At 41.1% G+C, this 15,827-nt stretch overlaps 1 protein-coding gene across 1 annotated transcript; it reads right to left on the reverse strand.

Moving 5' to 3' along the window:
- Nucleotides 1-1,027: 1,027 nt before the first annotated feature.
- On the reverse strand, nt 1,028-15,600 carry LOC102522398 (polyadenylate-binding protein, cytoplasmic and nuclear). The gene is given in 4 exon segments (XM_032466370.1): nt 1,028-1,171; nt 8,616-8,699; nt 14,224-14,514; nt 14,675-15,600. Coding segments are annotated over 4 exon segments (1,128 nt in total). The 5' UTR covers nt 15,284-15,600.
- Nucleotides 15,601-15,827: the final 227 nt, after the last annotated feature.

Below are 15,827 nucleotides of genomic sequence, written 5' to 3' on the forward strand. Positions count from 1 at the left end.
AACTTGTCTCAGGGCAAAAAAAGTAAGAGAGGATATAGAAAAAAGTCATATGCCAAACATTCTCTAAAGTTCTTTACTGGAAGAAAAAAAATGAACAAGTTGAATAAGAATACAGAGGCCCCAGAAAGAATCCCATATTTATATGGAAGCTTAGATTTGATAAAATTGCCAAAAAAGTAAGTTAGAAAGTTATGATGAAAAAGATGAGGAAAGTACATTACCGCTGTTAAAAATTAGCCAAATTCCATTTCAGAAATAAAATTATGTTTTAAAATTTATTGTTAAATTAAAATGTTATTTTAAATTAAAGTCTCTAAAAGAGTTGCACTAACAATGGGACAAGCGTGTACAACTGAAAATTTTACCCTAATGTGAGTCTTTACACCAAGTGTCACTTCATGAAACAAAACAGAGACCATACAGTAAAGGGAGGTCTGAAAAGTTTTTAGTTATAAAATGAGCTTTCTGGGGTAGAGGAGTATCTGAAACAATAAGGATGTGCTTACTGGTTACTCAGTGTTAGAAGAAATGGCTAGATTCAAAAGCAAAATCTTTGAGAATAGCCATTAAAATGAGATACAACACCTGTCTTTGAGCCTTGATGACTGAGGGTAAACTCTTTGAGAGACTCTTAAAAACAAAGGGGAGAATCCCTTGATAAATAAAGGTAAAGCACTTTTGGTTGTTTTCTAATATCTGAACGAAAGAACAAAATTCTATCTGCCTGAGTGATTTACTGTTCAAAAGCCAAATACGTGATAGAGACTTACGATACTAAAACCTCAATGCCTATTTCTCTTAGAAACCATTTGCTTCCTTAAACCTTTTGTAGAGTTCTTATCAGGCCTTATCAGAATTACGTAGCACTTTGGGGCAAAGATGCAGCCTAGTAAGCCCGCACTGGAAGCCACAATGGAGAAGGTCCCCACGGCCACCATGACCGTGCCCTGGGTGCTGTGGGAAGGCGACCCAGACACTGCAGAACACCAGCATGCTGAAGGTCAGGAGCTTGGCTTCACTGAAGGTGTCAGGCAGGTTCCAGGGCCAGGAAAGCCAAGGAGAAGCTCCCCAGGGCTGAGGAGCCAAGGTATCCCAGGACACAGTAGAAGGCGGTGACCGAGCCCTTGTTGCACACGGTGACGAGGTTCTTGGGCTCAGAATGTGTGTCCATCTCAATGGAAGGGGGAGAGGTTTCCAACAGACCCCACAGATCATCACTTGGATCAGGGAGCAGATGGGAATGACATAGTTAGACGGCACCTGTCACCAGCAGTCGCCTCCTGGTTCTGCCTGGTTTCATGGACTTGAATGCCAGAATCACATTGAGGGTTTTGGCCAACAGCAGTGGCAACAGCCACAGTGAACACAGCTCCAAATGTGACTTGTTGGAGGATGCAGGTGGCTGTGTTGGGACGGCCAATGAAGAGTAAGGAGCAGAGGAAGCACAGGAGGAGGGAGATGAGCAGGACGTAGCTGAGAGCCCGACTATTGGCCTTGACTATGGGGTGTCTCGGTGCTTCACAAAGACCCACAAAACCACAGCTGTGACAACACAGAAGCACAAATCTATGCCGGCAAGTGACATCCCCAAGGCATCCTCGAAGGCCAGGAAGGTCACAATTTTGGGGAGACAGTGATTTCTGTCACTGTTTGGATACCCATGGTCTGGGTACTGGACACACTGCTCTGCATCTGGGGAGAAAGCAGACTCCACATTAATTTTCAGAACTTCTTCATTTTTACCACATTTAAAAATTGTCACCTTTCCTATCACTGCACATGTTGCTCTGCCCTGATATAACAGTGAGACACACCAACTGTGGACTCCATTCCTGATTGAGGAACAATGCTTTCAGGTGCAGATAAACCCAAATGCATTGACGCTGAATCTCCAGCATGTGGTGAAGCTGGGCTGGACCATCTGTAGCTCAGTGTCACCAAGGACACAGTTTCTTCCTAACTCTTTTTCTATAGTCTTCAGTGCACAAGCAACAAAATTTAAAAGCAGACATATTTGGCTTCACCCAAATGAGAGCCGTTGAGCTTCAGAAGCTTCAGAGCTTCAGGGCCATTGAGCTATCAATGGAATGAAGGGGCAACAAAGCAAAAGGGGCAAAATATTTGTAAATCTTAACTTGTTAATGGATTAATATCCAGGGTAAATGAAGAACTCCTACAACCTCACAACAGCAACAAAAACCACAACCCAATTAAAAAATGAACACAGAACTTGAGTAGACATTTCACCAAAGAAGGTATACAAATGGTCAACAAATCCATGAAAAGTTGCTCAGCAGCAGTTCTTGTTTCCAAATGCAAATCAAACCCACAGGGATACCACTTGGCATCCATTAGGATGGCTATTATCTTAAAAAATAATTATCAAAATAACAAGGGTTGGTGAGGATGCTGAGAATTAGAACATTTGTACCTTGCTCGTGGTGATGTAACTGGTGCAGCTGCTCTGGAAAACAGCCTGGTAGTAACTCAAAAACTTAAGCACAGGTCAAAGAGATCAAGTTGGGGGAGCAGGAGAAGTGAAGCTCACCTCCCGCCTTGGGCACATCAAGAATCCATCCTACACGTGGGGCAGTTCTCATTGAAAACTAATGGCACAGCCAGAAAAACTCTTATACAACCGAGGCTGTAAGAACGATCCACACAGAGTCAGGTAGGAAAGAAAAGAAGGAATCAGGTCAGGACCAACACCCCTAGAAGGAGACCCAGAAGGATTCCACAGGCTCAGAGATCCTCCCTGGGGAGGGAGTGGATCCAGCCACATCCTGGGCGACCTAGCCCAGGAGTCTGACATTGGGAGGATGAGTCTCCTTAGCTGGATTGAAAACCAGTGGGACTGACATGAGACTGCTCGTGAAAAGTGTGCACATGCTTCAGTACTCCTGAAAAAAGGTGGAGGAACCAGGTTGAAATTGCCTGGGACTCTGGACATTTCCTGTGACTGCCCTGCATACCACAATGCACGTCATGTGCCAGCCGCGGCCCCTCTTACTCCACAGTGCAGCTCCCCACGAGGACAAAGGGTGCTATGGTTGAGGAAAGTGCGGAGTTCAGGGGGATGGACCCAGTTTGGAGCCAGCACAGCATCTGAACAGGGGAAAGGCAAGCAATTGCCACCATTCACTAGGGGCAGCAGATCGGGAGCGTGAGGAACTCTCACTGGTCTGCCTGGACCACCTAGGCACACACCCTGGTTCACAGTGGGTGCCTGCTCTGCTCGTCTTGCTCCAGCACTGCCCCTCTCTGGGGCAAAGGGGCCAATGCTGAGAGAGAGGAGAGCAAACTTAGAGGGCACAGAACCAGCTCAGAACTGAACCTTAGAGCTTCTGCTCCAGCAACATTGACCTGACCCAATCTTCAATTGGGTGGTGTTGGTCACTGAGCAGAAGAGAAGCCTCAGCTCAAACCCAGCTCTGGCTTTAGCTTCTCCATCTCCTGACTGCCTCCTATCAAGGTGATAGATGCCAGCACACCCCGGGGGGAAAGATGTGACTTGTGCTCACTTCAGATCCAGCTCCCCAACCAATGCCACTGAGCACATACGGTCTGTATACAGATGCTCTGACACAAGGACACCACTTCAAGACCAGGATCGACAACTGTTTCACCTAATTTCATATAGACAGAGAAAGTTAAGCAAAATAAGGACAGAGGAAATTGTTTCAAATAAAATAACAAAGAAAAAAACCGTAAAAGAACAACAAATGAAGCAGAGACAACTTACCACATAAAGTTTTCAGAGCATTAGTGGTAAGAATTGCCAAGTGAACTTGGAAAAGAGGAGATTAACACACCGAGAATTTTAGCAAAGAACTAGAAAATATAAAAAAGAACCAGTCAGAAGTGAAGAATTAAATAACTGAAATGAAAAACACAAGAAGGAATTAACAGCAAACTAGGTGATACTAAAGAGCATGTAAGATGTCTGGAAGGTAGACTAATGGAAGTCACCCAATCAGAACAGCAAAAGGAAATCAAATGAAAAATGAGAAAAGTATAAGGGACCTATGAGATAACAGGAACTGTATCAATGTTCCAATTATAGGGGTCCTGGAGGAGAAGAATAAAGGGTTGAAAATGTATTTGATGAAATTATGACTAAAACCTTCTGAACCTGAAGAAGGAAAAGATATCCAGGTGTTGAAGCAAGAGCGTTCCAAACAAGATGAACCTGAAGAGACCTACACCAAGACACATTATAAGTAAAATGACAAAAGTTTAAGAGGGAGGAGAGAATTGTAAAGATAGCAAGAGAAAAACAGAGTCACGTACAAGAGATATCCCCTTAAGGCTATCAGATGATTTTTGTTCAAGAACTTTGTAGGCCAGAAGGGAGTGGCATGATATATTCAAAGTAGTGAAATGGAAACACCTAACGCCTAGGGTCTTCTACCCAGCAAGGTTATTGTTCAGAATTGAAAGAGAAGTAAAGGACTTCTCAGACGAGCAAAAACTAAAAGAGTTCATCAACACCAAACCCAGCCTAAAAGAAATGTTAAAGTGTCTTCTACACATGGAAAGGAAAAGTCTATAATAAGAAGTTTGATAATCAAATGATATGAAAATAACCAAGGGAACACATAAATGGAATCTACAAAGGGATCGTTGATGTCCATAATCTACTTGAGCTTGTCTAAACATCACCATCTCTCAGACTCTAGTGACATGAACTTTTCTTCTCATCCTGAAAACAAAGAGAGTAGGAATTGAATACAATAATGACACTGTTGAAAGCATGGCTTAATTATGAGTTTTGGTTCCACCCTGACCCATAAAGTTTGCTTGGGGCTTCTGGAAGGAAACACCTGGAGTGTAAAGTAATACAATTTCTCTTACATTTTGGGCCAAGAATATGATTGGTGACAATGGAGGGAACACTCTCCCTATGAGAGAAAACTGAAACCTACAACTTGTGGAGTATTAATTAGACTGTTGATACAGCATTTAATCCTTGAGCCTCAGGAGAACTTGAGACTCTGTTGTGGGAGATAATCAATCAATCAGTCAATCAATCAGTCTGTCTGTCTGTCTATCTATCTATCTATCTATCTATCTATCTATCTATCTATCTATCTATCATCTATCTAACTAACTATTTAGATTAAGGTAAAATCTACATAACATCCAATTCATTTGAAATAGTACAGTTCAGTGGGTTTTAGTACATTCAGAGTGTTGTGCAATTACCACCACTATCTGATGCCAGAACCTTTTTATCATCCCAAGGAAACCCCATACCAATTAAGGACTCACTCCCCAGGCTCCCAGAAATGACTAATTTACTTTCTGTCTATAAACAGATCTCTTCCGGACACTTCATATAAATGGAATCATGCAATATATCTCCTTGTGTGTCTGGCTTTTTTCACTAACATTTTGTTTTCAAAGTTTATACAAGTATCCATAATTAATTTCTGTTAAAGGCTGAATCTTATTCCATTGCATGCATACACCACAGTTTATTTATCCATTCATCAGTTGATGGATATTGGGTTTGCTCACACTTTTTAGGTATACTGCTGCTGTGAATATTCATATACAAATTTTGGGTTGAACACCTGTGTCCAGTTTTGGGGGGTATATATCTAGGAGTCAAATGCTGGGTCATAAGATAATTCTATGCTTATTAAAAAAAACTCATGCTTTATTAAGGTTGAAATAATCCACACAAATTTTATTTTCTTCCCCAAATATACCAACAAATGTTCTCTGTTACTCCTAGATAGACCAAAAAGCACTTATTTTATATAGGTTTTCAGGGTTTTGTTTGTAAATTAAGATGAGGCAGTAGACGTGGGCATGGAAAAAGAGAATAAAATAGATGATTAAGTTGTCAGTAACCATGGCTTCCGATTCTGCCTTAACAATGAAATAGAAGTATTCAACACACGACTACTAAAAAGCTTATGAAGACGTACACTCAACAAAGGAAGGAAAACAACAACCACCAGATAGAGTGTTTGTTTAGTAACCCCTGAGGGCTTCTGCAGGAACAATTTCTATTAATTAATTTTCCTAAATGTGAGCCATTTTTCTTGTGTCTTTGTAAAAACATATTTTTTGATAAAAACTTGACATGTGAAATATTAGTTCACATTCTCATGTTACAACTGTGAAAATCAGGTTCTCCCCTCTAACCAGCAATTGTAGTTGCTCCTTATTTTAACAGTTGTTACTTTGTTTAGGGTATTTTCTGATCCAATCTTGTGAATTCTATAGTCTGTATCACATATTGTCACTGAAGTCTTTGTTCCATTAACCTAAAGATCAGCCAGTGACTAAACAATTTTCTTAAATGCTATAAAACAAAACAAAATAAAAACTGAAAAGTGTATTTTCCTGTCTCTGCAGGTCAGCTCTCTTGTGTGTTGGAGCAAGCCTTTAACATCCAGCCGGGCAATTTGCAGCTCTGCCTTAGCCTTCACTTCTTGCTTAGGTTTGCAGGTCAATCAGAAGTGAGAGCTTAGGACCTTCTCAGGGCTTTTTTCCTGATTATGAGCCAAGAGCTTTGCATGACTTGCTAAATTCCACGGAATATGTGGGAGCTTTTTAAAAAGGCTTTATTATGCAAAGCATCTCTTTCCCCAGCCTTTCCTCCAATGCTTTAGACTTTTTCTAGAGTCTTTCCCAATGTTATCTCTCACTCCCGGTAGCAGCTAATACATTTACCTTTCAACAAACATGCCTCGCTTTGCCACCTCAGCCCTAGGAAAGTTCCATGACAGGTGAACTAAAGGTAAGTCTTACATCAGTCCTCAGAAAGCCACAGGGTAGGTCAAAACAAAGAGACATGATCTTTCAGAATAGTGTTCATATAACTCCTTGTGGTACTAGTAACCTGTACTAAGAATGGGGGGTGCTGTTTAAAAGATCTCTTTTGAGCTGGGGAGTCAAGAATGGTACCAAAGTAAATTAAAACATAAAGTGCTATAACGAAATTCAAGCATTTTTTCTTCCTGAGGCTTTCCCCTTGTTGGAAGCTTTAGTTTGGACGCCAGAATTCTGAAAAACTTAATTCTGATTTTTTTTTTTTTTGGTCAGTTTATTGAACAGTCTTGGAAGTGCAGGCTTTTGGATTTCTCTACTTCACCATTTTTGCTGACATCCTATCCTATCCTTATTGTTGAAGCACCTGGTGTTTAAGTCTTCAGGCACTTGTGATAGAAGCATCCTAAATAATCCAGAATCCCTTCTTTGGAAATCATCTTGGAAAGGCCACCTGTTTTTCTAAGAGCCAACACTAAATGAGCTCTAAGTTGGGTATCAAATATTGTGGTTAATAAGCAAGTCACATAGGAAATTAACTTTATGACCTTAATTTTTACACATATATATTTCCTCTAAATTTATATTAAAAGCTATTTAAAAGATCTTAATTTTATTTGATATAATTAGCTTATTTTCTTGACTCAACTACTTGATTAAATGGATTTGTTCCTTGTGTACGAGGACAGAAGTTCCTAAATATTCTCTGAAGTGGAGTTGTAGATTCACAAAAGCCTGGGTTAAAATCCAGATAAGTTCATTTATAACCCAGGAAGGTATGTTGAGTTTGTTACCATCATCAGTATTCTCTCTTTTTTTAGTATTTAATTAATTTACTTATTTTTGTATTATCTAATTATTTTATTTTGTTGGGGGTGGAGAGGAAATTAGGTTTGTTTTTATTTTTATAGGAGGTACTGGGGACTGAACACAGGACCTCCTGCATGCTAAGCATGTGCTCTCCCACTGAGCTATACCCTCCCCCTGTGACTTTCTAGATAATATGCAATTCCACTTTGGGTAAACCATTTATCCAAATATTGTGAGCTATTGGATGAACCCCTTGCTAAGCACTGTTACTCTAATTTGACCAGAGACACGCATGTCACACAATTAGATAAAGTCCAGATTTTAAGGCAGTGTCCTCACTTTTCCTGGAGGATTAATGAAATGGATAAAAATGAAGGACTCTGACATCCTCTGAAATACAACCTGCTGATCTTTTGGCTTCTGGGATGTTGGGCTGAATACCTCATTCCTGATGGGATTAAAATAATGATCTTTAGTGGGACTTATTTTTTTTAGATGGTGAATCTAAGGCACTTAGGGTCCCTGCAGAGGCACACATTTCAGCGCTGTCTTGGTCAGCAGTGGGCATCCAGACTGAGCCACGTTCTCCTAAGAGTGGCCTCAGGTCAGGGGGATCAGTGTCTCAAAGAGACTGCATGCCTCAGTCTAAGGTCCTGGCAGCAGGGGCTGGGGTTCAGCAGTCTCACTGGTTCTCAGGCCTCCACGAACTGATCTGGGATGTTCCGCTAATGGAGTGGACATGATTCTCTCCTCTGTCTTGAAATGTGCGAGGAGAAAACATTTTAGGTCATAGAGGGATGAAGAAGGGATAGAGCATTCAGGATCCCACTGGTCTACCTTCCTGCCGTTTCTGTGCACACCTTAGGTCATTTTCAGGAAGGTGAAACACACACACAGATGCACAGGGACGTGCACACAAGAACCTACAAACCCGGTGTCGGTTTCCTCGGCCTATGCACAGAAGACAGCCGGAATATATCTGCTTCCTGATTAATGGAATAAAGGGGAATAAACCCAGTCACCTGCAGGTCCCCATCTCTGTAGACACTCGGCTTCTGGTCTAGCAAACAGTCGCCGTAATCCGTCTTGCACGCGGCGTGCAAAGGCTGCAGGAGCAGGAAGAGACAAGCGGGAGAGAACGGCTCGGAGGGGTCTGCCTGACGGAGAGACGGAAGCCTGGGTCTAAGCCGAGCCAAGGAGAAGACGCATCGGGAGCCAGTCCACAGGCTCTGGCTCAGGAAAGAAAGCGTCCCCTCACGTGCAGCACAGCGTCCGCCCCCAGCCCTGCCTCCCAGCCTGCGAAGACACTGCAGGGCGTGTGCCAGGCTGCGGTGCTGGACAAGGGCTCAGTCAGAATCATAAAGGAGGGACTTCCAAGGGAGCCACAGTGCTGAGACCTCACCCTCAGTGTCACCGTCATGAGAGCAGCCTGACTTCCCCTTCTTTTTGCTGCTTCAAGTCAGTCCCAGTGAGGACCTCTGCACCTGTCTCCCTCCAACCTGGTGAAAAACAAGGAGGAAAAACTTGTTTTTCCCCTTGCCTGTATGATTTCATCATGGTCTGTGAATAGCAAACTTTGGAGGCGGGGGCGGGGAGGTGTAGAGGGGGATGTGGAGGGGACAGACTCATCCTGACATGGAGAGCTCTGTCATCTGTGTCCATGATCGATGTCCCTGCAAGGACCTCATGGTTGTTGTCAGACTGTGGCTCTGGGGGACTTGGCAGGGCTAGGACAGGCTGGTGTGGGACCTGCATAGGACTCTAGCATGATTTCAGATGGTGCTTCGGCAAGAAGATAAAAGGGGAACACCAATTATCAGTAAGGCGTATGTAATCAAGAGGACACTTTATCTCAGATAAAAATTGATTTATTTGAAATCTATCTCATCAATGACCTAACTTTACACCTGAAATAACTAGGGAAAGTGGGGAAAACTAAATTCAAATCTATCAAATAGAATGAACTCGTACAGACAGAATGGAGATAAACAAAATAGTGCAGAGAAAAACAATAGAGAAAAATCAACAAAACTTCGTTCTTGGAAAAGGATAGAATTTATACAACTTTAAATGCATTGACTAAGAAAACAGAGAGAAGATTCAAAGGATTCTAATGAGAAATAATGTGTGGGTGTTACTACTGAATTTACAGAAATGAAAAGGATGCTAAGAGAATACTATGCGCAATTGCACATCAACAGATTAGACAACCCAGACGAAATGGACAAAGTGCTGGAGGTGCTCCCACTAATCAGAATCTTGAAAAAACAGAAAATCTGAATAGACCAAAAACTAGTAAGAAGATTGAATCAGAGTCCAAAAAGTCCAACATGAGCAGCCCTGGATCAAACGGGCTCACTGTTGAATTCCACCAAATATAAAAAATTAGTTAACAATAATTGCTCTCAAATGCGTCCAAAAAGTTGAAGAGGAGGGAACACTCTAACTCATTCCATGAGGTCAGTATTACCCTAATAGAAAGCCTGACAAAGAGAATACAAAAAAAGAAAGCTGCAGATGAATATCCTCATGAATACTACTAGAAATATCTTCAATAAAATACTAGGGAACTGAATTTAGCAACATGGATGGATTATGAACAATAACCAAATGGGATGTATTGCTGGAATCCAAGGATGGTCCAATATATGAAAACCAATCTATGTAATACATATAAATAAAGTGTCAACCTTCATGCACACCAAAAACACTCAACAGAGGAGCACGAAAAGGACACTTCAGTCTAATGAAGGCCATATATGAAGAAACCACAGCTGTCATCATAATTAATAAAACATTTAGTTACATTTATTTCTAAATTATTACTCCCTTTCTACTTCATTCTTTCCTACATTCCTGGATTTCAATCTGGGATTGTTTCTTCTGGACTTAATATTCTAGTATTTCGTCTAATTCAAGGCTGCTAACCATGAAATGTGTGACTTTAAAGTTTTTAAAACATCTTTACTTGGGAAATATTGATGCTGGGTATAGAATTCTGGCTGCATATGCATTTTTTAGCACTTTAAAAATGGTGTTCTGTGTCCATCTTATTTTGTTTCTAGTTAGACTTCACCAATTAGCCTTTTTCTTGCTGGTTTGGCCTCTGTATTCTCTAAAACTCTACTACATTAACTGTGGTTTTTAGACCAGAGAGTAGCTCATGATCATTTCCTGGTGTGTGTGCTTCCCGCAGGGAAAGCTGAGAGATTGCAACTGTGGGTGGTTGTCTTTCACCAATTTGAAACATGCTTGTGTATTTTCACTTGTGATAGCATTTCCTCGCCACCTTCTCCCTGCTCCTCTTTTAACAACATCCCACTTCTACATTAACTCCCTTTTGAGTAGTTTAATATTGTTCACTGTGAACGTCTGTTGGGATATTTGCTCTTTTTAGAAAAAAATTATTTTGGGATATTTGCTCTTGAACTGTCTTGCAGTTTAGTCATTTGGTCTGTTGCTGGTATCAATACCTTCTTAATTGCTTAAATTCTTAATTTCAGTTCTAACATAAAAACAATACACAATTTAATCAAAGAGCCATTCACAGTGAGGAGAAAATTGATTCCTTTTAATACAATAAAACCCAAACAGATAAAGGAAAATTAGAACTTGGATCATGGTAAGTTATCTTAGAATTCAGTATTCATCAAAATTCACCAGAAGGACAAAGCAGGTGAAAAACCTGAGTGGGAGAAGAGAATTTCATTATATACCTAAGTCAAGAATATCACGCTAAATTATATAAACACAATACTGGCCAATGAAACAGAATATTGAAAAACCACTAGAAAAATGGGTCAAACTCTGCAATAGTCACGCCATTAGAAAGGATAAAGTAATACTTTGTGTGATTGTTCTTGTGAAATAAAATGCATATTTTATGGCAAGACAAGAGACATTTAAACAATTTAATGATTGCTAATGCCATTGTTGCCCCTACTACCAGTTTAAATTGCAGTTTATGCAGCTTATAAGGTGACGGTTTCTTGCCTTTCGTGCTGTGTGTCATCTGCTTGTACTGGATTGATGATTGTCCAAACGACTTGAAACTATAGATCACCTACAGAGTCTATAAAACAATGGGCACACACGATGCACACTCAAGGAAGATTGGCTTAAGTCCCTTTTTGTACAAACTAGAATTAGCTGTCAGTCCTTGCTGAACGTTGTACTAGCACAACCACCAAAATAGAGAACCGGGCTAACAGAACCCAGCGTCAAGGGACAAGATGGACACTGGGCGGGCATACAGCCATCCCAGCTTCGAGGGACCGAATATTTGATCACCTAATGCTTTCTGTTGAAAGCAGGGAGAAATTATGGTATAAAATTCACATTTTAAGGCAAGACAAAAAAATTTAAACATAAAAAATTCTTCTCCACCCTGTGACCTCCTCTCCCCACCACATGGGTTGTGTACCTGCATTATGCATCAACCACCCCTGCCCCATCGGCAGAAATTCCCGCTTGACCTTACAGAGCAACTTTTCCTAAGGCAACTCCTTAAAGATGACATTCCACCTTGAGCTCCTAAGGGTCATATGGCCCTTAGATCTGGATTATGTAAACTGCCAAAATACCTTATTTGATGTACAGCCCTGGGTCTCAAAAAAAAAAAAAAGTATATAACTGTGTCTTGACTTCTAAGAGGTGGAAATGTTCTCACAGTTTTCTGAGATGCTCTTTTGAGGTTACAGTCTTCAAATTTAACTTTTGAATGGACATGTGCTGTAATCTTAAGACACTGTATTTCGAGGTTCAGAAAGGACAAAAGGCTATAACCTATCTTGTTCTTTGTTCTGATGTGGGCTACACCTTGAAATGACAATATTTCAATTATTTGGTTACATATGTATATTATAGAAACAAGTGTCCTCTGCTTGAGTTTACTTTCTTTACTGTGTGTTCTACAAAATTTAAAATTACGTAGATCACATTATTCTATTTCTATTAATGTTGGCTGGATAAAGGCTTGCAGGGTGGCTAATTTTATTGTTAACTTGATTGGGCTAAGGGATACCCAGATAAATGGATAAGCTCTGGTTTGTGTCTTTTCTTGAGGGTGTTTCAGAAAGAGATTAGCATTTGCTGCTGTAGATTGTAAGTAAAGAGATCTAATGTGAGTGGGTGTTATGCAATCTACCGAGGACCCAAATGGAACCAAAAAGAGAAGGTAGGATGAATCTTCTCTTTCTTCCTGAGCTGGGAAATCTATCTTTTCCTGCCCTCAGACATCAGATCTCTTGGTTTTCAGGCCATCTGACTTGCACTCAATTATTCCATGAGATTTTCTGGTTTTCCAGCTTGGAGACTGCAGTTACTGGGACTTCTCCATCTATAACACATTTTCAGATATATATAAAATGTTACAATGAACTTATGAAGTTCATGTTTTAAATAGGATCTTTGTGACTTAGAATCTTGTAATTTAATCATATGAAGAAAGGATTTGGTATCTTAAGCTGTAACTGCTAATTCATTACAGATCACTCAAAAGAAGACATCATTGCGTAAGTGTAGTTAACAGATGGATTTTATTATTTTTTAATCTTGGTTTTTGCCTCAACCCAGCTTTTCTTTTCTAAATTGAAGTGTAGTCAGTTTACACTTTGTTAATATCTGGTGTACAGCATCTTGTTTCAGTCATGCACGTACATACATGTATTCCTTTTCATACTCTTTTTCATTGTAGGTTACTACAAGGTGTTGAATCTAGTTCTCTGTGCTATACAGTATAAATTAGTTGTTTATATATGGTGGTTACTATCTCCAAATCTTGAACTCCCAGTTTATCCCTTCCCACCCGCTTCCCTTGCTGGTAACCATTCATTTGTTTTCCACATCTGTGACTCAGATGGATTTTTTACACTTTCAGGAAGTTTTAGTGTTTGAATAGTTTATTAAACTGGGTATTACATAAACAGGATGACCAGAATTAACACTGCTGTATAATATCTATGAAAGATCTTAAAGGAGTAAACCTAAGAATTCTCAGAAGAAAAAAATCTTTTTTGGTAACTGTCTGAGATGGATGTAAAACAAAGTTATTGTGGTCAACGTATAAGTCATATCATTATGCTCCACACTTCAAACTTTGATATCTCATAACACTAAAAAAATCTTCATTTAAAAATAAAAAATAAAAGTGCCCAAAATGATCAGTGGAAGAGGACAAACAACTGTTTTTCCTTTAGAATTGTCTTATTAACTCTTAAATGTACAGCAGCTTCATTCCACACGTGCACTGAACAGTTTTCAAGGAATAGTGTTAATTTGTTTAATTACACCATGGAATTTAACATTATCAAAGATGGGATGCTTCTACAATCTCAAAGACACAACTAGAGAGAAACAACCATTCAGAAGCTAAGGAATGACCTCAAAAGCATCTTTGATTGAGTTATTCCTCCACGGTCAGGTAATGCATTCACAAACTGGCTCTCTGCACCGGCGCTGGTGTCCTCTGCCATTTCACTGCATATTTATACATGCCTGAGCTAAGAGTTTCGTTAACATTCTTATTTCCATACCTGAAGCTGTTCTGAGACTTCTGGGCTCTCATCCTTTCCTAATAAAACAGTGAAGCCCATGATGGATAGGCAGGAGCTTGATGTTGTCTTGTCTCACCCTGAACCCCACCTCCTTCACTGCCTCCTGGACAATGGTCTTCTCCACCGGAAGATCCTCCCACATTTCTGCTATCATCAAGTTTTCCACTCTCCTGTAAATTGCTCTTAGGTTTCTGCTGATCGTTTCCTAAATCATTGCCATTTCCACTTCCACTAGTTCCTCCCCCAGATTTGTCACAGTCACCTCCGGAGCCCTCACCCTGGTTGCCATGCACGGATCCTTCACCTTCATATCTTTCCCTTCCTCCTGCATAACCAGGGCTACCTCCAAAACTGCCACCTCCACGCCCTCCTTTGTACCCATGAGCACTCCCCCCAACTTTATTAACTCTTCCATGTCCATCAGATCCCCCTCGAAATTTCCTTTCTGGTTCTCCACTAACATTTCTCCCACCATGAGCGTAACCATTGTCAGGGCGGCCTCCCCTTCCACTTCTAGGACTTGGGACCTCCTGCATTTCTTGTCTAGACACGTCCTTTCTGACTTCTGCACGATGGCCATTGATGCTGTGGTGTTTCTGCAACACAATCTTATCCACAGAATCATGGTCATCAAAGGTAACAAATCCAAAGGCTCTTCTGTTGCCAGCCTGCCTGTCAATGGTTATCTCAATAGCATCGATTTTTCCGTATTTCTTAAAGTAATCTCTAAGATGATGTTCCTCGGTGTCTTCTTGAATTCCAGCCACAAACAGCGTCTTCACAATGAGGACAGCCTCCGGCTTTTCGCGGCCCTCCCTTGGCACAGCACGTCTGGGCGCGACCGTTTTCCCATCAATTGAATGGGGTCTGGCAGCCATGGCGGCATCGACCTCGGCCGTGGAGGAGAAGGTCACAAAACCAAATCTTCTTGATCTCCGGGTTTCAGGGTCCCTTATGAGCACGCAGCCTCTAAGTTTTCCCCACTGCCGGTAGTAGTTCCTCAGACTCTCTTCTGTGGTTTCAGAGCTCAAGCCGCCAACAAAGAGTTGAGGGAATTGTTCCTCGCTTGTCTTTCTCTTCTCCAAAGGGGGCGCTTTTGAGTTTTCCTTCGTTCCAGCCTTATTCCTTTCAGCCATTTCCCAAAGCTGAGGGAGATGCGGGAGATCTCAGGGGCCTGACACGAACCGGGCTGGCCCTGCGGGGAGACCCTCGGCTGGTCCGGGAGCAGCGCGTGCGGGACGCACCTGCGGGGGGACCGCGCTGCTGCTCCTGCCTCTGCGGCCGCCGCCGCCCTTGAATCAATCTCGAGCTCCTTTCAATTTCCCTGAAAAACACCATTTTCACAGAGTGACCTTCCTGATCCAGTAATCAAAATTTACATTACTTTTTCTCTGTATTGATTTTTCTAATTTGTAACTGTATCTGTAGTAGCTATTTTATATCCTTTTCCTCACTAAGTTAGATACTCAGTCAAGAGATGACTAATGTGGACTTTAATGTTTTCCGCTGACATATTAACCTTTTGCTTTGCCCTTGGCAATTTGCTCAGATATTTTTTGAAAGAGTTTCAATCTCAAAAAAGTACATTGCTAAACTTTTCAAATAAATTCACTCAAGCACACTTCATAATGATATAATCTCATTTGTGGTAGATAGCAACCCATTGCCATTAAGATTTCA

The sequence above is a fragment of the Camelus ferus genome, chromosome 22, assembly GCF_009834535.1.
Source record: "Camelus ferus isolate YT-003-E chromosome 22, BCGSAC_Cfer_1.0, whole genome shotgun sequence".
Taxonomy (NCBI): Eukaryota; Metazoa; Chordata; class Mammalia; order Artiodactyla; family Camelidae; genus Camelus; species Camelus ferus.